The 23,465-nt window shown below is 44.5% G+C and overlaps 1 protein-coding gene across 1 annotated transcript in view; it reads left to right on the top strand.

The window, feature by feature from the left end:
- The window catches only part of LOC126187866 (atrial natriuretic peptide receptor 1-like), a 1,317,386-nt gene that overhangs the window by 1,068,543 nt on the left and 225,378 nt on the right, over positions 1 to 23,465 (top strand). The window contains exon 12 of the mRNA XM_049929189.1: positions 21,248 to 21,419. Coding sequence (XP_049785146.1) covers positions 21,248 to 21,419 — 172 coding nt within the window. The remainder of the gene's footprint in view (positions 1 to 21,247; positions 21,420 to 23,465) is intronic.

The raw sequence follows: 23,465 nt of genomic DNA on the forward strand, positions 1-23,465 counted from the left end.
GTCAACTGCACATACGGTTCACGTCCACACGCTGTCGCGGTATGCTACCAGTGTTAAAGACTGCGATGGAGCTCCGTATGCCACGGCAAACTGGCTGACACTGACGGCGGCGGTGCACAAATGCTGCGCAGCTAGCGCCATTCGACGGCCAACACCGTGGTTCCTGGTGTGTCCGCTGTGCCGTGCGTGTGATCATTGCTTGTACAGCCCTCTCGCAGTGTCCGGAGCAAGTATGGTGGGTCTGACACACCGGTGTCAATGTGTTCTTTTTTCCATTTCCAGGAGTGTATTTGGGATATAACCTAGAGGTCAGTTCGTAAACAGAACACCTGTAACACTTTGTCTATTATGGACGGCTACAGTGGTAGCGGGCTCAGGTGTATTTGGGATATAACCTAGAGGTCAGTTCGTAAACAGAACACCTGTAACACTTTGTCTATTATGGACGGCTACAGTGGTAGCGGGCTCAGTATTTCTTCCAGCGACTTGTTGAGTCCATGCTGCACTACGCCGGACAAGAGGTTCAGATGGTTCAAATGGCTCTGAGCACTATGGGACTTAACATCTATGGTCATCAGTCCCCTAGAACGTAGAACTACTTAAACCTAACTAACCTAAGGACAGCACACAACACCCAGCCATCACGGGGCAGAGAAAATCCCTGACCCCGCCGGGAACCGAATCCGGGAACCCGGGCGTGGGAAGCGAGAACGCTACCGCACGACCACGAGATTCGGGCACCGGACAAGAGGAGGTCCATCAGAATATTAGGAGATATCCCATGACTTTCGTCACCTCAGTGTATTTGTGTGGGTACTGCTACAAAGAAAATGTACATCGACCAGTTACAATCACTGCTGGAAAAACATTTTATTTTAAAGAGAAAACGGATACTACATTACTTTTGCAGCTGAGGGGCAGATCGCATTTTTCCACGTTGGCTGCACCTCACTTGGTTGCCAGTTTCCGAGGCAGTACGGTGACCATCACGAGCTGTTCTGGCATTTGGCAATTCTGTGTTGAAAATAATGTCTCCAGATCTTTTATACATCTGTTGACGATAATGGTAAGATTAAGGCACTGCCGCAGCCGCCGTCGTGAGCTGTTGTCATAGGGCTGTAATATGTTCAATTTCAAACACGCGGCGCTGGCGTATTTACGGAGTATATACGTCTGTAGAACGCCCTATCCCGTGGTACCCGCGAAATGGTTACTGTTCACTGATTCATTCGATACTGTTGATGGTTTACTCACATGTAAGCTCAGCCCTCTAAATATACAAACCTAATATCGCGCATACCCACGTTTCACCATTATCCCACCGACTTACGTCCATTGCGAACGCCAAAACTGTCTTCGTTCACCACGTATAAAGCAGAGCGTACACTTCTCAGTTTGGTAAGTATTAATCAGTCTGAAACTTCCTGGCAGATTAAAACTGTGTGCCCGACCGAGACTCGAACTCGGGACCTTTGCCTTTCGCGGGCAAGTGCTCTACCATCTGAGCTACGAGGAGACGAGATACTGCAGAAGTAAAGCTGTGAGTACCGGACGTGAGTCGTGCTTCGGTGGCTCAGATGGTAGAGCACTTGCCCGCGAAAGGCAAAGGTCCCGAGTTCGAGTCTCGGTCGGGCACACAGTTTTTATCTGCCAGGAAGTTTCATATCAGCGCACACTCCGCTGCAAAGTGAAAATCTCATTCTGGAAACATCCCCCAGGCTGTGGCTAAGCCATGTCTCCGCTATACGCTTTCTTTCAGGAGTGCTAGTTCTGCAAGGTTCGCAGGAGAGCTTCTGTAAAGTTTGGAAAGTAGGAGACGAGATACTGGCAGAAGTAAAGCTGTGAGTACCGGGCGTGAGTCGTGCTTCGGTAGCTCAGATGGTAGAGCACTTGCCCGCAAAAGGCAAAGGTCCCGAGTTCGAGTCTCGGTCGGGCACACAGTTTTAATCTGCCAGGAAGTTTCATATCAGCGCACACTCCGCTGCAGAGTGAAAATCACATTCTGGATTAATCAGTCTATCTGCACACGACACGGCGTATATATTGATTTAAATATTTTGTCCGTATCCTTACGCATGGAAACTAACACAACAGCCACACAACACGTCAAGAATCGTGGTACTACGTCATCTCGCTGCCATTCGACTGTTCTGTTTCAATAGTCGAGAACAGTCTTGTCTTACAGTAAAGATCCATACAGATTTATTGAAACAGTTATGTTGTTTAATATTTCAGTTGCATATATAAAAGTACTGACTTTTGTTGCTGAACAGAATGAATAAAACGGAAAAGTAAAGGAAAAACTGTTTATATAGGGTCCTTAGCGCTATACCGTTACAAAACGACCGCTACAAGTCTGAGTCCTGTCATTCTAGCCATTCCTCTTCGCCATTTGAATAACTTGTTTAGAAACGCTATAAACTAACTGATTTTGACAAGAAAGTATGAAGGTAGCTTGGTGTTTAATATCCAAGTGTTAAATAAGAAGTAATTAAAATAGAGATTAGTACGTTACTAATTACTGAAAATTGGTCCTTGTAAGGAATCTTTCCGTCAGCATTCATGACTAGCCGCAGATTTTTTTCAGAATATTTCAGTTGCATTCTGTGTCTATAAAAGTTGAAATAAAGCAGTTTATTTGTGTCAGTCACTTTCTACTTTCTCCCACGACGCGTTTCGAGAATTTATGGTATACGCTCACTTTAGATGGAAGACAGAGGTATCTTGTTACATGTGTACAGCGAAACTGTATGTTCATATGAATTCTGCAAGTTTTATATCTAAATTAGTTTATGTTACTGCCATGTATTTTGCAAAGTAACATACTTAACAAAATATTGTACAGAAAGAAATAATTTTGTAATTGCTATACGTATCTCTGATCCACAACGTACACTAGCTAAGAATTGTGAATGTATGCTTTCCCGGCGTATACAGCTGGCGAAGAGTTCTCGGGCTTCCAGCCGGGTGGCGGTGTCTTCGAACTGCGGCGTTTCGACGAGTGACATACTCATCATCTTCTGGCGAAGTGCCGAGACTTTGCGGATGCCGGTCCCTTTATACCTGCGATGTGCCCCCCACCACCTGGCCGCGGGGGGCTGGGTCCAGTGGAGCCGGCGGGCGGGGTGGAGGGGGAAGCGGGTGCGCCGTTCGTGTCTCCGTCAGAGCATTCTGATCGCGTCTCGTGAGCTGGACGGTTCTTGTTGCGTTCCTGGCGTATTGCAGCTAATGCTGGATTCCAGGCCGCGCTCAGTTGATAGCCTTCGTCCCTGTTCACAAGATTCTCGTGGACCCGTATTTCTATTGATTCTTTAATGACGCTATCCCAATAGCTCCCGGCTCGGCACAGCACTCTGGTGTCCCACTCCACCCCGCCCGCCGGCTCCACTGGACCCAGCCTCCCGCGGCCAGGTGGTGGGGGCCACACCACAGGTATAAAGGGACCGGCATCCGCAAAGTCTCAGCACTTCGCCAGAAGATGATGAGTATGTCACTCGTCGAAACGTCGTAGTTTGAAGTCACCGACACCCGGCTGGAAGCCCGAGAACTCTTCGCTAGCTAAGAATTATCTCTGAGGCAAAGTACCATATCTTTACATCGCTACAATCTTTGATGTTTTTGTATCAGTGGCTCGTGTTTCTGTGTGAAAAATCAAGTAAAAAAGTTCTTTTGCTACGAACCGCAGAGTTCTGTACACTGGAACAGATGGTAACTAACTACATCACCATTTCAAATTATACACTGAAGAGCCAAAGAAACTGGTACACCTGCCTAATATCTCCCACGACCACACATAAGTGCCGCAACGCGACGTAGTATGGACTCGACTAATGTCTGAAGTAGTGCTGGAGGGAATTGACACTATGAAATCTGCAGGGCTGTCCACAAACCCTTAGGAGTACGAGGGGGAGGAGATTTTCAAGGCATCCCAAATATGCTCAATAATGTTCAAGTGTGAAGAATTTGGTGGCCAGTGGAACTACGAGGTGCATTCAAGTTCTAAGGCCTCCGATTTTTTTTCTCCGGACTGGAAAGAGATAGAAACATGTGCATTCTTTTAAAATGAGGCCGTGTTCATTGTCAATACGTCCCAGAGATGGCAGCACCGTACGGCAGATGGAATTTTACCGCCAGCAGCCAGAATGAGAACTGTTTTAAATACTTAAAATGGCGACGTTTCCCTTACTTGAACAGCGTGCAATCATTCGTTTTCTGAATTTGCGTGATGTGAAACCAATTGAAATTCTTCTACAGTTGAAGGAGACATGTGGTGATGGAGTTATGGATGTGTCGAAAGTGTGTTCGTGTGTGCGACAGTTTAATGAAGGCAGAACACCATGTGACAACAAACCGAAACAACCTCGGGCTCGCACAAGCTGGTCTGACGACATGATCGAGAAAGTGGAGAGAATTGTTTTGGGGGATCGCCGAATGACTGTTGAACAGATCGCCTCCAGAATTGGCATTTCTGTGGGTTCTGTGCTCACAATCCTGCACGACGACCTGAAAATGCGAAAAGTGTCATCCAGGTGGGTGCCACGAATGCTAACGGACGACGACATGGCTGCCCATGTGGCATGTTGCCAAGCAATGTTGACGCGCAACGACAGCATGAATGGGACTTTCTTTCGTCGGTTGCGACAATGGATGAGACGTGGATGCCATTTTTCAATCCAGAAACAAAGCGCCAGTCGGCTCAATGGAAGCACACAGATTCACCGCCACCAAAAAAATTTCGGGTAACCGCCAGTGCTGGAAAAATGATGGTGTCCATGTTCTGAGACAGCGATGGCGTAATCCTTATCCATTGCGTTCCAAAGGGCACTACGGTAACAGGTGCATCCTACGAAAATGTTTTGAAGAACAAATTCCTTCCTGCACTGCAACAAAAACGTCCGGGAATGGCTGCGCGTGTGCTGTTTCACCAAGACAACGCACCCGCACATCGAGCTAACGTTACGCAACAGTTTCTTCGTGATAACAACTTTGAAGTGATTCCTCATGCTCCCTACTCACCTGACCTGGCTCCTAGTGACTTTTGGCTTTTTCCAACAATGAAAGACACTCTCCGTGGCCGCACATTCACCAGCCGTGCTGCTATTGCCTCAGCGATTTTCCAGTGGTCAAAACAGACTCCTAAAGAAGCCTTCGCCGCTGCCATGGAATCATGGCGTCATCGTTGTGAAAAATGTGTTCGTCTGCAGGGCGATTACGTCGAGAAGTAACGCCAGTTTCATCGATTTCGGGTGAGTAGTTAATTAGAAAAAAAATCGGAGGCCTTAGAACTTGAATGCACCTCGTATTTAAACTCAGCATTGTGTTACCGGATCCACTCTGTAGCAATTCTGGACGTGTGAGATGTCGCATTGTCCTGGTGGAATTGCCCAAGTCCGTCGGAATGCACAATGGAGCTGATGGATGCATGTGATCAGACAGAATGCTTACGTAAGTGGCCCCTGTCAGAGTCGTATCTAGACGTATGAGGGTCCATATCACTGCAACTGCACACTCCCACCCCATTACAGACTCCGCAGCAGATTGAACAGTCTTCTGCTGACATGCAGGCTCATGGATTCGAGAGGTTGTTTCCACACCAGCACACATCCATTCGCTCGATACAATTTGAAACGAGACTCGTCAGACTAGGCAACATGTTTCCACTCGTCACAGTCCAATGCCGCTGTGGGCGTTCCCAGGCGAGGCGTAAAGCTTTGTGTCGTGCAGTCATCACGGCGCACGAGTGCACCTTCGGCTTCGAAATCATCGATGATGTTTCGTTGAATGATTCGCACGGTGACGCTTGTTGATGGACCAGCTCGAAATCTGCAGCAATTTGCGGAAGGGTTGCATTTCTGTCTCGCTGAACGATTCTCTTCTATCGTCGTTGGTCCCGTTCTTGCAGGATCCTTCTCGGCCGCAGTAATGTCGGGAGAGTTCATATTTTACCGGATTACTGATATTCAAGGTACACTTGTGAAATGGTCGTACGGGAAAATCCCCACATCAACACTACCTCGGAGATGCTGTGACACATCCCTCGTGCGCCGACTATAACAGTGCGGTTCTAAGCGCGTCAGTTTGGAACCGCGTGACCGCTACGGTCGCAGGTTCGAATCCTGCCTCGGGCATGGATGTGTGTGATGTCCTTAGGTTAGTTAGGTTTAAGTAGTTCTAAGTTCTAGGGGACTGATGACCTCAGTAGTTAAGTCCCATAGTGCTCAGAGCCATTTGAACCATTTGAACCGACTGTAACACCACGTTCAAACTCACTTAAATCTTGATAACCTGCCATTGTAGCAGCCGTAACCGATCTAACAACTACGCCTGACACTTGTGTTATTTAGGCGTTGCCGACCGCAGCGCCGTATTCTGCCTGTTTACGTATCTCTGTATTTGAATATGCACGGCTCTACCAGTTTCTTTTGCTCTTCAGTGTACAATCTTAATGGCATATGACGATGGAAAGTGCGTGTTATACTCTCTCTCGCAAAATGAAAGCAAAACAAACAAGTAGCTGCATCTAGCTGGTACACATGTAACAAGATATCGCCGTTTTCCACCTGAATGTGAGAGTATAGACTCTCGAAACGCATCGTGGGAGAAAGTAAAGAGTGACTGACACAGATATATAGCTTTGTCTGTACTTTTATTGTCTAAACAGTCGTAGCTTCCTAAATTACATTCCAACACGGACGGCATAAATTATGATGCTGTGTGCCGTTTTTAAACTTTTCTGGTGTAAGTGGGGAAGTTGAACGAAGACAGTTGGCCCCGCCCAGAACATCGACTTTTGCACGGAGAGCTGCGCTTCGGATGGGGTCGAGTTTCGTCCTCTAGATGTATAGCTTCTGGCGCAAAACGTGCACAACGACTAGCTGATACCGTGTTAGGTGTAGCAGTGTTAGCTCCCAGATCCCAGATATTAAAAGTGACCGCGAACAAACGAATAACCTTCTTAATCTTCTGATCATCAGCGATTTAGAAACAGGCAAATAGGCTTCACAAACGGTAAATATCTGTGCTATATAGTTCACAGACTGGTATCATAACTCTCTCCCCATGAACCATGGACCTTGCCGTTGGTGGGGAGGCTGGCGTGCCTCAGCGATACAGATAGCCGTACCGTAGGTGCAACCACAACGGAGGGGTATCTGTTGACAGACCAGACAAACGTGTGCTTCCTGAAGAGGGGCAGCAGCCTTTTCAGTAGCTGCAGGGGCAACAGTCTGGAAGATTGACTGATATGGCCTTGTAACAATAACCAAAACGGCCTTGCTGTGCTGGTACTGCGAACGGCTGAAAGCAAGGGGAAACTACAGCCGTAATTTTACCCGAGGGCATACAGCTTTGCTGTATGATTAAATAACGATGGCGTCCTCTTGGTAAAATATTCCGGAGGTAAAATAGTCCCCCATTCGGATCTCCGGGCGGGGACTACTCCAGAGGACGTTGTTATCAGGAGAAAGAAAACTGGCGTTCTACGGATCGGAGCGTGGAATGTCAGATCCCTTAATCTGGCAGGTAGGTTAGAAAATTTAAAAAGGGAAATGGATAGGTTAAAGTTAGATATAGTGGGAATTAGTGAAGTTCGGTGGCAGGAGGAACAATACTTTTGGTCAGGTGAATACAGGGTTATAAATACAAAATCAAATAGGGGTAATGCAGGAGTAGGTTTAATAATGAATAAAAAAATAGGAGTACGGGTAAGCCACTACATACAGCATAGTGAACGCATTATTGTGGCCAAGATAGATACGAAGCCCATGCCTACTACAGTAGTACAAGTTTATATGCCAACTAGCTCTGCAGATGGCGAAGAAGTTGATGAAATGTATGATGAGATATAAGAAATTATTCAGATAGTGAAGGGACACGAAAATTTAATACTAATGGGTGACTGGAATTCGAGAGTAGGTAAAGGGAGAGAAGGAAACACAGTAGGTGAATATGGATTGGGGGAAAGAAATGAAAGAGGAAGCCGCCTTGTAGAATTTTGCACAGAGCATAACTTAATCATAGCCAACACTTGGTTCAAGAATCATAAAAGAAGGTTGTATACCTGGAAGAATCCTGGAGATACTAAAAGGTATCAGATAGATTATATAATGGTAAGACAGAGATTTAAGAACCAGGTTTTAAATTGTAAGACATTTCCTGGGGCAGATGTGGATTCTGACCACAATCTATTGGTTATGAACTGCAGATTGAAACTGAAGAAACTGCAAAAAGGTGGGAATTTAAGGAGATGGGACCTGGATAAACTGAAAGAACCAGAGGTTGTAGAGAGTTTCAGGGAGAGCATAAGGGAACAATTGACAGGAATGGGGGAAAGAAATACAGTAGAAGAAGAATGGGTAGCTCTGAGGGATGAAGTAGTGAAGGCAGCAGAGGATCAAGTAGGTAAAAAGACGAGGGCTAATAGAAATCCATGGGTAACAGAAGAAATATTGAATTTAATTGATGAAAGGAGAAAATATAAAAATGCAGTAAATGAAGCAGGCAAAAAGGAATACAAACGTCTCAAAAATGATATCGACAGGAAGTGCAAAATGGCTAAGCAGGGATGGCTAGAGGACAAATGTAAGGATGTAGAGGCTTGTCTCACTAGGGGTAAGATAGATACTGCCTACAGGAAAATTAAAGAGACCTTTGTAGAGAAGAGAACCGCCTGTATGAATATCAAGAGCTCAGATGGCAACCCAGTTCTAAGCAAAGAAGGGAAGGCAGAAAGGTGGAAGGAGTATATAGAGGGTTTATACAAGGGCGATGTACTTGAGGACAATATTATGGAAATGGAAGAGGATGTAGATGAAGACGAAATGGGAGATAAGATACTGCGTGAAGAGTTTGACAGAGCACTGAAAGACCTGAGTCGAAACAAGGCCCCGGGAGTAGACAACATTCCATTTGAACTACTGATGGCCTCGGGAGAGCCAGTCATGACAAAACTCTACCATCTGGTGAGCACGATGTATGAGACAGGCGAAATACCCTCAGACTTCAAGAAGAATATAATAATTCCAATCCCAAAGAAAGCAGGTGTTGACAGATGCGAAAATTACCGAACTATCAGTTTAATAAGTCACAGCTGCAAAATACTAACGCGAATTCTTTACAGACGAATGGAAAAACTGGTAGAAGCCGACCTCTGGGAAGATCAGTTTGGATTCCGTAGAAATGTTGGAACACGTGAGGCAATACTGACCTTACGACGTATTTTAGAAGAAAGATTAAGAAAAGGCAAACCTACGTTTCTAGCATTTGTAGGCTTAGAGAAAGCTTTTGACAATGTTAACTGGAATACTCTCTTTCAAATTCTGAAGGTGGCAGGGGTAAAATACAGGGAGCGAAAGGCTATTTACAGTTTGTACAGAAACCAGATGGCAGTTATAAGAGTCGAGGGGCATGAAAGGGAAGCAGTGGTTGGGAAAGGAGTAAGACAGGGTTTTAGCCTATCCCCGATGTTATTCAATCTGTATATTGAGCAAGCAGTAAAGGAAACAAAAGAAAAATTCGGAGTAGGTATTAAAATTCATGGAGAAGAAGTAAAAACTTTGAGGTTCGCCGATGATATTGTAATTCTGTCAGAGACAGCAAAGGACTTGGAAGAGCAGTTGAACGGAATGGACAGTGTCTTGAAAGGAGGGTATAAGATGAACATCAACAAAAGCAAAACGAGGATAATGGAATGTAGTCAAATTAAGTCGGGTTATGCTGAGGGAATTAATTAGGAAATGAGACACTTAAAGTAGTAAAGGAGTTTTGCTATTTAGGGAGTAAACTAACCGATGATGGTCGAAGTAGAGAGGATATAAAATGTAGACTGGCAATGGCAAGGAAAGCGTTTCTCAAGAAGAGGAATTTGTTAACATCGAGTATAGATTTAAGTGTCAGGAAGTCGTTTCTGAAAGTATTTGTATGGAGTGTAGCCATGTATGGAAGTGAAACATGGACGATAACTAGTTTGGACAAGAAGAGAATAGAAGCTTTCGAAATGTGGTGCTACAGAAGAATGCTGAAGATAAGGTGGGTAGATCACGTAACTAATGAGGAGGTATTGAATAGGATTGGGGAGAAGAGAAGTTTGTGGCACAACTTGACTAGAAGAAGGGATCGGTTGATAGGACATGTTTTGAGGCATCAAGGGATCACAAATTTAGCATTGGAGGGCAGTGTGGAGGGTAAAAATCGTAGAGGGAGACCAAGAGATGAATACACTAAGCAGATTCAGAAGGATGTAGGTTGCAGTAGATACTGGGAGATGAAGAAGCTTGCACAGGATAGAGTAGCGTGGAGAGCTGCATCAAACCAGTCTCAGGACTGAAGACCACAACAACAACAACAACACTTGGTTCAAGAATCATAAAAGAAGATTGTACACGTGGAAGAATCCTGGAAATACTAGAAGGTATCAGATCGATTATATAATGGTAAGACAGAGATTTAGGAACCAGGTTTTAAATTGTAAGACATTTCCAGGGGCAGATGTGGACTCTGACCACAATCTATTGGTTATGAACTGTAGATTAAAACTGAAGAAACTGCAAAAAGGTGGGAATTTAATGAGATGGGACCTGGATAAACTGACTAAACCAGAGGTTGTTCAGAGTTTCAGGGAGAGCATAAGGGAATAATTGACAGGAATGGGGGAAAGAAATACAGTAGAAGAAGAATGGGTAAGTTTAATGGATGAAATAGTGAAGGCAGCAGAGGATCAAATAGGTAAACAGACGAGGTCTAGTAGAAATATTGAATTTAATTGATGAAAGGAGAAAATATAAAAATGCAGTAAATGAAGCAGGCAAAAAGCAATACAAACGTCTCAAAAATGATATTGACAGGAAGTGCAAAATGGCTAAGCAGGGGATGGCTAGAGGACAAATGTAAGGATGTAGAGGCTTATCTCACTAGGGATAAGATAGATACTGCAGACAGAAAAATTAAAGAGACCTTTGGAGAAAGGAGAACCACTTGCATGAACATCAAGAGCTTTGATGGAGACCCAGTTCTAAGCAAAGAAGGGAAAGCAGAAAGGTGGAAGGAGTATATAGAGGGTCTATACAAGGGCGATGTACTTGAGGACAATATTATGGAAAGGGAAGAGGATGTAGATGAATGTGAAGTGGGAGATATGATACTGCGTGAAGAGTTTGACAGAGCACTGAAAGACCTGAGTCGAAACAAGGCTCCCGGAGTGAACAACATTCCATTAGAATTTCTGACAGCCTTGGGAGAGCCAGTCCTGACAAAACTCTACCATCTGATGAGCAAGATGTATGAGAGGGGCGAAATACCATCAGACTTCAAAAAGAATATAATAATTCCAATCCCAAAGAAAGCAGGTGTTGACAGATGTGAATATTACCGAACTATCAGTTTAATAAGTCACAGCTGCAAAATACTAACGCGAATTCTTCACAGACGAATGGAAGAACTGATAGCAGCCGACCTCGGGGAAGATCAACTTGGATTCCGTAGATATGTTGGAACACGTGAGGCAATACTGACCCTACGACTTATCTTATAAGAAAGATTAAGGAAAGGCAAACCTACGTTTCTAGCATTTGTAGACTTAGAGAAAGCTTTTGACAATGTTGATTGGAATACTCTCTTTCAAATTCTGAGGGTGGCAGGGGTAAAATACAGGGAGCGAAAGGCTATTTACGATTTGTACAGAAAGCAGATGGCAGTTATTAGAGTCGAGGGGTATGAAGGGGAAGTAGTCGTTTGGGAGGGAGTGAGGCAGGGTTGTAGCCTATCCCCGATGTTATCTGTATATTGAGCAAGCAATGAAGGAAACAGAAGATAAGTTCGGAGTAGGTATTAAAACCCATGGAGCAGAAGTAAAAACTTTGAGGTTCGCCGATGTCATTGTAATTCGGTCAGATACTGCAAAGGACTTGGAAGAGCAGTTGAACGGAATGGACAGTGTCTTGAAAGGCGGGTATAAGATGAACATCAACAAAAGCAAAACGAGGATAATAAAGTGTAGTCGGATTAAGTTGGGTGATGCTGAGGTAATTAAATTACGTAATGAGACACTAAAAGTAGTAAAGGAGTTTTGCTATTTGGGGAGGAAAATAACATGATGGTCGAAGTAGAGAGGATGTAATATATAAAATGTAGACTGTCAATGGCAAGGAAAGCGTTCCTGAAGAAGAGAAATTTGTTAACATCGGGTATAGATTTAAGTGTCAGGAAGTCGTTTCTGAAAGTATTTGTATGGAGTGTAGCCATGTATTGAAGTGAAACATGGACGATAAATAGGTTAGACGAAAAGAGAATAGAAGGTTTCGAAATGTGATGCTACAGAAAAATGCTGTACATTAGATGGGGAGATCACATAACTAATGAGGAGGTACTGAGTAGAATTGGGGAGAAGAGGAGCTTGTGGCACAACTTGACTAGAAAAAGGGATCGGTTGGTAGGACATGTTCTGAGACATCGAGGGATCACCAATTTAGTATTGGAGGGCAGCGTCTGGGGTAAAAATCGTAGAGGGAGACCAAGAGATGAATACACTAAGCAGATTCAGAAGGATGTAGGCTGCAGTCGCTACTGGGAGATGAAGAAACTTGCACAGGATAGAATAGCATGGAGAGCTGCATCAAACCAGTCTCAGGACTGAAGACCACAACAACATCATAATTCTTCGGAAACTTACATTGTAATTCTGTCGCTGAAGTCTTGCCACAGGGCCAAGAAATGTATTACGCATATAGGAGGTATGTTACCATATACTGCGAGTTACCACGGTATGAGACAACGTTCACTGACTCAGAAAACCTAGTGCTGTAGAAAGGTATTTAATGGTCGATTGTAATGTGCGCTGCAGGTGTTTTCAAGGTTCACTCAATATTTCATTAGTCTGTGTGGTTCTTAATTGTACAATGTTAACAAAGTGTCAAGTATTTATCAGCAATTAGTGAAGCATCTGGTTAACGCAACACGTAATTTATGTCATTTAGACTATGTTGCCAACGCGTGTCGCAGCTGCTTTCTTTACACAGTACCGCTCCGCATGACGCTGAGTGATCGGTGGCGCTACGCAGCACATTTACGAGCAATTACCCGCTCTCTGATTGTCAAAGCTGTAGAAAGCTGTTTCACACAAATTACTGTCAGTAGCCACAACGGCATCATCAATTTTCAGCAGTAGCGTAATTCATTAAGGTGGCAACAAAAACCGTTTAACAGGCGGATTTCATAGTTCAGACAAATGACCCCTTTGTTCCACGGCGACCCGGAATGATAAAGGGTCAACACGATCGAGCTTGTATTTCGTAATCGGAGTACGTAAATACTCGTGTGTCTGAGTCGATAAAAGTCACCCAAGGAACAACTAAGCCATACATTATGCGAGGAAAGCACGGTAGACGTTGCAAATGCTGCAGAAGTTGCGAGAATGCAGTCTTCATTGCCCATATGTTTACCCGTAAGACAATGTTCCATTAATTTTCACGTTACTGGTATCATTCTTAAACACGCTACACAGTACGTTATTCAACTATGGTCTGTTTTCGCTACAAAGTATAAAAAGTACTAACCACTGTCTTTAGTAAAGCAACTGAGTAACGACCACACTTAGATTTTATTTTATTCACACCACAGTGAAAATACTGGTTATACTGTCTGAGTAAGAAGTTTTTTTCCCGGTGCTTCGTTCTTTTATGTCAACTGTGTTTAATTCAGCAGTTTGCTAAAGATAAGTCTTCTACATTAAATAATTCGAATTAATTGTAACAGTAATCTGTGTAAGAAAATGTGAGCTATAATGCAACAAGGAATTTTTCTTCATTCTGTCACATCAACTTGTATTGCTTTCAGTGTTACATGCCTTAGTCGACAAAAGCGGATTCCTTATAGGATAATTTTGTTGTCTGTCCGTCTGTGTGTCTGTGTTTTTCCCCGACTGTCAAGAACCCTTTTTCTCAAAAACGGGTGGACTATGAAGTTGAAATTTATGTTACATACTGATGTTCTCCGTCCCTTGACGGTGCAAAAAAGTGAAGCTCATAAGTCAATACAAAGCTACGGCCATTTATGCCACATGTTGTTACGGAAAAAATTAGATTCGTGATGCGGTTTCCGATTTAATTAGTATTGAAGTTAACCACTCAGGTCGTTGCGCGCACACATTCAAGTAGCCTAACAGAGACGGTGTTGCCAAACTGTCCTTTGTTTGCTCTCCTGTCAAAAGCTGGACATAGGACAGTAGTAAAGATCGAACACTATGTAACAGCTGAGCGGTCTTGTATGCTGTAACCTAGGCTACGAAAACAACCGACACTAATTGTACCTGTCAGGTAGCTTCAATTTGCGCGCGCAGCCACCTGGTTGGCTAACTTCAGTGCTAATTAAAGCGGAACGTTCCAGGCGTTAGCGTAGCGTATTTACAATAACTACAGGGTTTGGAATTATAGAATATTTTGTACACAATGAATTTCTTGTAACCTCCATATAGTTTAGTTCCTTGGACGTGACGTGTATTTAAATACACTCAGTGGCTTACATAAAACAAATTTCCGGTGCAGTAGGTTCTGTACAAACTTAGCTATGTATATAGATAGTTGATACATACGGCAATTGAGGATACAGACCAACTTCGCCTGTTATCTACACTGATAATGGCATGATAACGATCCAAGTTGTTGCAAGATTTTCGACAATAGCTTAATTTCAAATTCCAAGTATGATAACAAATGAAAAAGATAATTTTTTTCGTGTGATATAATTAAAAACTAACAATCTCGTATTTTTTCCTGTACTTGTACTGTGTAACGTTGCTTCTTGCCAGATTTAATAATTCTAGGTCAAAGGGAATCACCCTACATGTTTTGATTCTGAGTTTTCGAGTATCAAAATACGAAGGCAATTAGGAAAGTAAAGCGCACCGCTGTGGCCGAGCGGTTCTAGGCGCTTCAGTCCGGAACCGCGCTGCTGCTACCGTCGCAGGTTTGAATCCTGCCTCGGGCATGGATGTGTGTGATGTCCTTATGTTAGTTAGGTTTAAGTGGTTCCAAGTCTAGGGGACTGGTGACCTCAGATGTTAAGTCCCGTAGTGCTTAGCGCCATTTGAACGATTTTTCGGACAGTAAGTTCCGTTTCTTTTCTCCGCGACACTGCTACGATCACAGTTCCGCGCATGCGCAGTAGTATCTCTGGTTGAAGCAGAGCGAAATGACGCCATTTCGAGCTCGCTCTGTGTTGTGTGCCATTCGTAGTGGTTGTTTATAATAGCATCGTTGATCGAAAATCCTGCCACGTGTGAACTGCGAACTGTGATTCGATTTATGAATGCTAAGAACGTTAAACCAACTGACATTCATCGACAAATATGCGAGGTTTACGGAGAAAATGCAATGAGTGCTTCAGTGATGTGAAGACGGGACGGACAATTTAGGGAAGGGTGTGATGAAGTGCATGACGAAGCACGAAGTGGATGTCCATCTGTGGTTTCTTATGCAGTGATTAGTTCAGTCGAAGAAATGATTAAGAAAAACCCTAAGTTTACGATTAATGCTGTTGCTCGTCAACTTACACAAATCTCACGAACAGTAATTTACCAGACTGTAACAGAAAAACTGGGCTTTCGTAAATTTTGCGCACGTTGGGTGCCTAAAATTCTTAGTGAGCAACACAAACAACAACGGATGGGCAGCGCACTTGATTCTTTGGCGCGTTACTATGACGATGACGAGAAATACACTCCTGGAAATGGAAAAAAGAACACATTGACACCGGTGTGTCAGACCCACCATACTTGCTCCGGACACTGCGAGAGGGCTGTACAAGCAATGATCACACGCACGGCACAGCGGACACACCAGGAACCGCGGTGTTGGCCGTCGAATGGCGCTAGCTGCGCAGCATTTGTGCACCGCCGCCGTCAGTGTCAGCCAGTTTGCCGTGGCATACGGAGCTCCATCGCAGTCTTTAACCCTGGTAGCATGCCGCGACAGCGTGGACGTGAACCGTATGTGCAGTTGACGGACTTTGAGCGAGGGCGTATAGTGGGCATGCGGGAGGCCGGGTGGACGTACCGCCGAATTGCTCAACACGTGGGGCGTGAGGTCTCCACAGTACATCGATGTTGTCGCCAGTGGTCGGCGGAAGGTGCACGTGCCCGTCGACCTGGGACCGGACCGCAGCGACCCACGGATGCACGCCAAGACCGTAGGATCCTACGCAGTGCCGTAGGGGACCGCACCGCCACTTCCCAGAAAATTAGGGACACTGTTGCTCCTGGGGTATCGGCGAGGACCATTCGCAACCGTCTCCATGAAGCTGGGCTACGGTCCCGCACACCGTTAGGCCGTTTTCCGCTCACGCCCCAACATCGTGCAGCCCGCCTCCAGTGGTGTCGCGACAGGCGTGAATGGAGGGACGAATGGAGACGTGTCGTCTTCAGCGATGAGAGTCGCTTCTGCCTTGGTGCCAATGATGGTCGTATGCGTGTTTGGCGCCGTGCAGGTGAGCGCCACAATCAGGACTGCATACGACCGAGGCACACAGGGCCAACACCCGGCATCATGGTGTGGGGAGCGATCTCCTACACTGGCCGTACACCACTGGTGATCGTCGAGGGGACACTGAATAGTGCACGGTACATCCAAACCGTCATCGAACCCATCGTTCTACCATTCCTAGACCGGCAAGGGAACTTGCTGTTCCAACAGGACAATGCACGTCCGCATGTATCCCGTGCCACCCAACGTGCTCTAGAAGGTGTAAGTCAACTACCCTGGCCAGCAAGATCTCCGGATCTGTCCCCCATTGAGCATGTTTGGGACTGGATGAAGCGTCATCTCACGCGGTCTACACGTCCAGCACGAACGCTAGTCCAACTGAGGCGCCAGGTGGAAATGGCATGGCAAGCCGTTCCACAGGACTACATCCAGCATCTCTACGATCGTCTCCATGGGAGAATAGCAGCCTGCATTGCTGTGAAAGGTGGATATACACTGTACTAGTGCCGACATTGTGCATGCTCTGTTGCCTGTGTCTATGTGCCTGTGGTTCTGTCAGTGTGATCATGTGATGTATCTGACCCCAGGAATGTGTCAATAAAGTTTCCCCTTCCTGGGACAATGAATTCACGGTGTTCTTATTTCAATTTCCAGGAGTGTAGTTACCTCAGATTGTCACTGGGGATCAAACTTAGGTTGCTTATGAAACCCCTGAAACGAAACGTTAGTCGACGGAAAGGAGGCACACTTCGTCCCCGGCAATGGTTAAACCAAGCAACTCTTGACCACCTGAAAAGTCATGTGCACAGTTTTTGGGACAGCAAGGCGTTTTACTGACTGATTTTTTACCACGAGGAGAAACAAGCAATAAGGACGGCTATTGCGAGCCGCTTAAGAAATTGCGGCATGCAATACAGAACAAGAGTAGCGGAAAGGTCTCAAAAGGTGTAGTTTTCATTCACGACAACGTCCGGTCACACACTGCGAATGTGACAAAAACAACTCCTTCAGTGTTTTGGCTGGGATGTTTTTGACCATCCTCTTTTCAGTCCCGACCTCGGTCCAAGCGATTTTCATCTCTTTCGGCTCTAAAGTCGTCCCCTGCTGGTAAGCGCGTCAACAACGATGACGATATAAAGAAGGTGTTACCAAATGGTTGACAAAACAGGCGGCAACATTCTATGACGAAGGAATACATAAACTTATACCACGCTATCAGAAATGCCTGGAAAACTACGGGGGCTACACTGAAAAATAGTGTAAGTCTTATAGATTTTTGTGAAATAAATTGCTTTCTTCTGTATTCGATTCCTTTTTGGTTACCAAACGGAACTCACTTTCGGAACTAGCCTCATAAGTGGCAGAAATTGTCGTATCTTTCGACTGAACTGACTTAGAAGCTTAAAATTTTTACATCGCCAAGAGACCATAGACATTAGTTGCCGACATGAATTTTAACTTTTAGATCAACCTGTTACAGAGAGAAAACGTATTAAAATATGGTCAGGCAAACGCGCAGGCGGATAAAGAATAAAAGAGGAATGTTTTTCGGGTTAGCATAATTAAAAATTAACAGTTTCAGGATTTTTATCTTTACTTTTATGTGAAACCTTATTTCTTGTCAAATTTCATGATTGAAGGTCAACGGGAAGTAAACCTATATGTTTTGAAGAGTGAGTTTTCGAGTTTCAAAATCTGTAACATTAAGTACAGTATCTTTTGATTACATCGACTTAGAAGCTTTAAATCTGTACTTGGCCTAAGGACCGTAGACCTTAGTATGTGGCATAAATTTGAACTTAATACGACAGCCTGTCCCAGAGAAAACGCGTCTTAACAGATGGACAAACAAACTCGCATGTGGATGAAAAACACAAAAATATATATTTAGTGTTGTATAATTGTAGAACAACGATTTAAATACGTTATTATCAGTGACTGTTCGAGTAGGCCAAGTACCAGTGTCCTATTTTGAGAACAGAGCACATATTTATTTATAAATACACAATAAATTATTAATTTGCAACTATTACTGTTCTAGGTCATTTGTTGATGCTTTTTATAACAAATGTAGGCTTACAGAAAATTAAAAGCAGTAAATCCTACCATTAATTGATTATTGAATACTAAGGCACAATTTTCATTATTACAGGTATCTACTTTATCGACAATTTAGTAATATTTGAAATATGTGGCAAAGATCTTTTTGTGGTTATTTATAGTGAACGATGTGAATTTTAAATTACTTGCATTGTTAGCTCAATTGGAGTTATATTCACTGTTTTCCAATGTTATAACATTTGGTGTACTCGAAAGAGGGCACTGGGACTTGCTGTTATCATTTCAGTAAATTTGTATTGATGCACGTTCGAATATGAAACTCTGCTACTGCGGATGTATTTTCTTTTTAGAACGTGGTAATTTTACCAGATTTTGTTGCTGAGGTAAGTAACGACCCCTCTTTTATAAATATATATTACAGGATATGAAGTTACTTTGAAATTTACAGCGTATTACGTAAGTATATTTATGAATACGTTACCCATTAGTAAATAATACAGTTCCAGATGAACAGAGTTATTCACACATTCCCTTTTCTGTAGTTTGTGATAATGTATTATTCTTTCATTTCACTTTATTTTATTACATTTTGTTTCATTTCATTTTATGTAGATTATAAGGGCCTTCAGACGAGATAGATACCTCACTAACGAAGAAATAGAAGAAATAATAAACAGTGAAGCATTCTATAATGTGGTGTCAGATGATCAGGACCATATTGATATCACCGTATGACCTCCTGAAGTAGACTATATGACCAACGAAGAAGAAGGTCCAGACGATGTTACTGGAACCGTGGAAGTCTCAGTTGTGCCAGGGGATATTGAATTACATCAGAGAATAACGAAGAAACTGTATGTAAAACTTCACTGCCAAGTACATCCCAAGTTTCCAGAAGTAAATCGAAGAATGCCAGTCGTAAATGTCTGGCTCTTCTACAGACTAGTACGTGGGAAAAATGCACTGGATTTAATGGATTTCAGACGTGCTGTTACAGTTACATACCTGAAATTGGACACTGGAATACCGAATATTGGATGTCCACTGGAATACCCATCAACTCAGTTGAGACTGATACCAGACATCAGGTTTGATGGAATTGGTCATATGATTGACAAAAGAAGCATGCAAAGAAGATGTGTAAGAACTAAATGCAACGGGAAACCAAAAACATATTGTGTTAAATGCCGTGTAACACTGTGTGTGAAATGTTGTGTAACATTTCATAAGAAATAAATAGTTAAGACTTGAATACAGTTAGGATTCTACGGTTCTATTACAAATGATTGAAGCGATTTCATAAATTCACTGTAGCTCCATTCATTGACATATAGTCACGACACACTACAGATACGTAGAAAAACTCATAAAGCTTTGTTCGGCTGAAGCCACACTTCAGGTTTCTGCCGTCAGAGCGCGCGAGAGCGCAGTGAGACAAAATGGCGACAGGAGCCGAGAAAGCGTATGTCGTGCTTGAAATGCACTCACATCAGTCAGTCATAACAGTGCAACGACACTTCAGGACGAAATTCAACAAAGATCCACCAACTGCTAACTCCATTCGGTGATGGTATGCGCAGTTTAAAGCTTCTGGATGCCTCTGTAAGGGGAAATCAACAGGTCGGCCTGCAGTGAGTGAAGAAACGGTTGAGCCGGCCGAAGTGGCCGTGCGGTTAAAGGCGCTGCAGTCTGGAACCGCAAGACCGCTACGGTCGCAGGTTCGAATCCTGCCTCGGGCATGGATGTTTGTGATGTCCTTAGGTTAGTTAGGTTTAATTAGTTCTAAGTTCTAGGGGCCTAATGACCTCAGCAGTTGAGTCCCATAGTGCTCAGAGCCATTTTTTGAAGAAACGGTTGAACGCGTGCGGGCAAGTTTCACGCATAGCCCGCGGAAAATTGGCTCATGCGACAACTGGAGACCGACAGCGCCGACTACATCTTTCAACAGGATGGTGCTCCACCGCACTTCCATCATGATGTTCGGCATGTCTTAAACAGGAGATTGGAAAACCGATGGATCGGTCGTGGTGGAGATCATGATCAGCAATTCATGTCATGGCCTCCACGCTCTCCCGACTTAACCCCATGCGATTTCTTTCTGTGGGGTTATGTGAAAGATTCAGTGTTTAAACCTCCTCTACCAAGAAACGTGCCAGAACTGCGAGCTCGCATCAATGATGCTTTCGAACTCATTGATGGGGACATGCTGCGCCGAGTGTGGGAGGAACTTGTTTATCGGCTTGACGTCTGCCGAATCACTAAAGGGGCATATATCGAACATTTAAGAATGCCTAAAAAAACTTTTTGAGTTTTTGTATGTGTGTGAAAAGCATTTTGAAAATATCTCAAATAATAAAGTTATTGTAGAGCTGTGAAATCGCTTCAATCATTTGTAATAACCCTGTATATGATACTGTTAGATCCCAGTGTCCTATTTTGAGGACGGCCATTATATCAGCATGTATAAATATTCTTTGGCTATTTTTGTACTGACTGTGGCTCATATTATAATTCAGGAGTAAAAAAATCAATTTAAAAAAAATTAATTTGTGTCTTAATGGGTTAAGAGTCGGACAGCCGGTCATACAGGTAGACGGACAACAAAGTGATCCTTTAAGGGTTCTGTTTTTACAGACTGAGTCACGAAGTTCTAAAAAATGATCTTATCAAAATCTCGTTCTCCCATAGATACTTACCTGTGGCCGCACATGTTTCAGGGCATGAGCTACCTGCACACCAGCGACATCCGCTCGCACGGCAACCTCAAGTCGTCCAACTGCGTCGTGGACAGCCGCTTCGTGCTCAAGATCACCGACTTCGGCCTGCACTGCCTGCGCGGAGGCGCTGGGGAGGAGTCGGACGACCAGGACTCGTACGCCTACTGGAGGCGTGAGTACAAACACCTGTTTCAGTGGCCCGAGCACGGCGCGCTGTGGGACCTTCCGTACGCGCGCTGGACCACCAAGTACACGCCCTTCCGGGACTGCGCCGCCGACGGCGACACGTACGCCTACTGGAGGCGTGAGTACCCCGGCACGAGCGGCCGTTGCCCGTGGCGGCTTTGGTGGCAGGCGCCGCCGCCTAGCTTGCTCTTCCCGCTTGGTGTTGGTGTGGCAGAGAACGAGCTAAACCCGATCGTGTGCTCTAGGCCCGACACCCGTCAACCAGTCCAAGCATCGACTCGGAGTGGTCGCTTCACGGGAAAAGCAGCTTTTGTAACCTACGTAGTCTGTGAGAAAATTGAAGAGCAGTCGTGCTATTTTCCGTCCACTTTACCCAGCTCCCTCAGAAGGTGGCAGTACTGGCTGTTTCTTACCGCTAACATCCGCCCTGCCGAAACGCACCAACCCTGTAATGTACAGGGCTATTACAAATGATTGAAGCGATTTCATAAATTCACTGTAGCTCCATTCATTGACATATGGTCACGACACACTACAGATACGTAGAAAAACTCATAAAGTTTTGCTCGGCTGAAGCCGCACTTCAGGTTTCTGCCGCCAGAGCGCTCGAGAGCGCAGTGAAACAAAATGGCGACAGGAGCCGAGAAAGCGTATGTCGTGCTTGAAATGCACTCACATCAGTCAGTCATAACAGTGCAACGGCACTTCTGGACGAAGTTCAACAAAGAACCACCGACTGCTAACTCCGTTCGGCGATGGTATGCGCAGTTTAGAGCTTCTGGATGCCTCTGTAAGGGGAAATCAACGGATCGGCCTGCAGTGAGCGAAGAAACGGTTGAACGCGTGCAGGCAAGTTCCACGCGTAGCCCGCGGAAGTCGACGAATAAAGCAAGCGGAGAGCTAAACGTACCACAGCCGACGGTTTGGAAAATCTTACGGAAAAGGCTAAAGCAGAAGCCTTACCGTTTACAATTGCTACAAGCCCTGACACGCGATGACAAAGTCAAACGCTTTGAATTTTGGCGCGGTTGCAACAGCTCATGGAAGAGGATGCGTTCAGTGCGAAACTTGTTTTCAATGATCAAGCAACATTTTTTCTTAATGGTGAAGTGAACAGACACAATGTGCGAATATGGGCGGTAGAGAATCCTCACGCATTCGTGCAGCAAATTCGCAGTTCACCAAAAGTTAACGTGTTTTGTGCAATCTCACGGTTTAAAGTTTACGGCCCCTTTTTCTTCTGCGAAAAAAACGTTACAGGACACGTGTATCTGGACATGCTGGAAAATTGGCTCATGCCACAACTGGAGACCGTCAGCGCCGACTTCATCTTTCAACAGGATGGTGCTCCACCGCACTTCCATCATGATGTTCGGCGTTTCTTAAACAGGAGATAGGAAAACCGATGAATCGGTCGTGGTGGAGATCATGATCAGAAATTCATGTCATGGCCTCCACGCTCTCGCGACTTAACCCCATGTGATTTCTTTCTGTGGGGTTATGTGAAAGATTCAGTGTTTGAACCTCCTCTACCAAGAAACGTGCCAGAACTGCGAGCTCGCATCAACGATGCTTTCGAACTCATTGATGGGGACATGCTGCGCCGAGTGTGGTAGGAACTTGATTATCGGCTTGATGTCTGCCGAATCACTAAAGGGGCACATATCGAACATCTGTGAAGGCCTAAAAAATTTTTTTGAGTTTTTGTATGTGTGTGCAAAGCATTGTGAAAATATCTCAAATAATAAAGTTATTGTAGAGCTGTGAAATCGCTTCAATCATTTGTAATTCCTCTGTACTTGGCCACTGCAGCGGACAGCTCTCCATGTTGCTTCTTCGGCGTTTTTAGTCCTGAGGTTGGAAATGCACACAGTCCACTTCAGTTGACAGTCCCTACTTGTGCAGTGTCCCTCTTGCATCTGCAGCCTCAGAACTGACTGAAAGCACCAAGGAAGCGACCATAAACTGCTGTCCAGTGTTCATGGCAGCGGACATTTGCACCACGGGGCTAAATCGAAGTAGTCAGACCACG

This window comes from Schistocerca cancellata, chromosome 5 (genome assembly GCF_023864275.1).
Source record: "Schistocerca cancellata isolate TAMUIC-IGC-003103 chromosome 5, iqSchCanc2.1, whole genome shotgun sequence".
Classification (NCBI taxonomy): Eukaryota; Metazoa; Arthropoda; class Insecta; order Orthoptera; family Acrididae; genus Schistocerca; species Schistocerca cancellata.